Genomic DNA, 1373 nt, shown 5'->3' on the forward strand with positions numbered 1-1373 from the left:
ATTCAATAATAGCTTCTTCACTAGCTTTTACAGATGAAGGATCATAATTAATTAAATACAATCCTTCTAGAGATGTTACTCGAGACAATGCAACATAAATTTGACCAGGATTGAAAATAGAATTGCCTACATCTATTATAGCGTTCTTCAATCTCAATCCTTGGCTCTTATGAATAGTAATTCCATAACTCAAAGACAATGGAAATTGTTTTCTAATAACATACGCTCTTTCAATTACACAAAATTTAACACTTACTCTCTCAATTNAAACTTCTTTACTTGACGGCAAAAGAAGATTTATTTTTTCTACATTTTCACTTGATATATCCTTAACAACAGAAATTACTTTAGCTATTGTACCATTTACAAGACCTTTGCTAACATCAATATTACGTCTTATCATAACNTTTGCTCCAATTTTAATATCAATTCTCTTTGCAAGTCCGGCTATTCTTGAAGTATCATCTTCATGATTTGACAATAGTTTTGCAACTTTTTTTCGTACAAAACGNGTGCAATCTATCGTATCTTCTGCAATTAATATTATTTTTTTCGCATTAATTTGATTTAGCATTGCTGCATTAAGAACATCACACATGTGACAAGTAGGCAATAAACATAGGGTATCCGACGGTAACTCATTAATAAAATTACATAATTCGTTCAATTTAGATTTTGTAGATACACCTTTAAACGATAGTATTCTAGTTTGAAGGATTTTACAATCAGACTCAGTCACTAATCCAATACGAATTTTTGATACTATCTCGTAATAAGATTCATCTTCTTTTTGTCGCATAATGATTGTTAATTCATCGTAATCAAACAATGTAGTCCACAAGTTAATGACTTCTATCGAACCGAGATACTTAGCAACTTTTTCTTTTGATAAACGCACAAAAGCAGCATCATCGTGTACAGGTGGTAATTGAAGCAAATCCCCAAATAGAAGGATGTGGTTTCCACCGAACCAACCATCATCAGTATCAGTAGTGTCAAATACTTGAGACAATCAAAGATGAATGTACATTAAAGTCAAATTAGATATCATTAGATATCATGACACTTCATCAATTACAATAAGAATAACATCTTGCAAATCTGCTCGTAAAACTTTTAATACGTGATCAGATAATTGTTTATATTTAGGAATAACACCATGTTCAACAGGTAATTGGAATAGTCTATGAACTGTCAAGTCGTCAACGTTAAACGCTGCAATACCAGTAGGAGCTGCTATAGCAGTATCTTTGTTGAGATATTGTTTTATCCAATATTTAACAGTTTTAATTAAGAAACTTTTTCCTGTACCACCTTCTCCACTAACGTATAATCGTAATGGTGATTTATCTGTTTTTACGGTATTAACAACT

The 1373-nt window shown here is 31.3% G+C and overlaps 1 protein-coding gene across 1 annotated transcript in view; it reads right to left on the bottom strand.

Moving 5' to 3' along the window:
* Positions 1-21: 21 nt before the first annotated feature.
* The window catches only part of LOC109862485 (ATP-dependent DNA helicase pif1-like), a gene marked incomplete at its 3' end in the record, with an annotated part of 3080 nt that continues 1728 nt past the window's right edge, over positions 22-1373 (bottom strand). Inside the window, 2 exon segments of the mRNA XM_020442555.1 lie at positions 22-576; positions 655-1350. Coding sequence (XP_020298144.1) covers positions 22-576; positions 655-1350 — 1251 coding nt within the window.

The sequence above is a fragment of the Pseudomyrmex gracilis genome, unplaced genomic scaffold (assembly GCF_002006095.1).
Source record: "Pseudomyrmex gracilis isolate BER0280 unplaced genomic scaffold, ASM200609v1 scaffold_1836, whole genome shotgun sequence".
In the NCBI taxonomy this organism is placed as follows: domain Eukaryota; kingdom Metazoa; phylum Arthropoda; class Insecta; order Hymenoptera; family Formicidae; genus Pseudomyrmex; species Pseudomyrmex gracilis.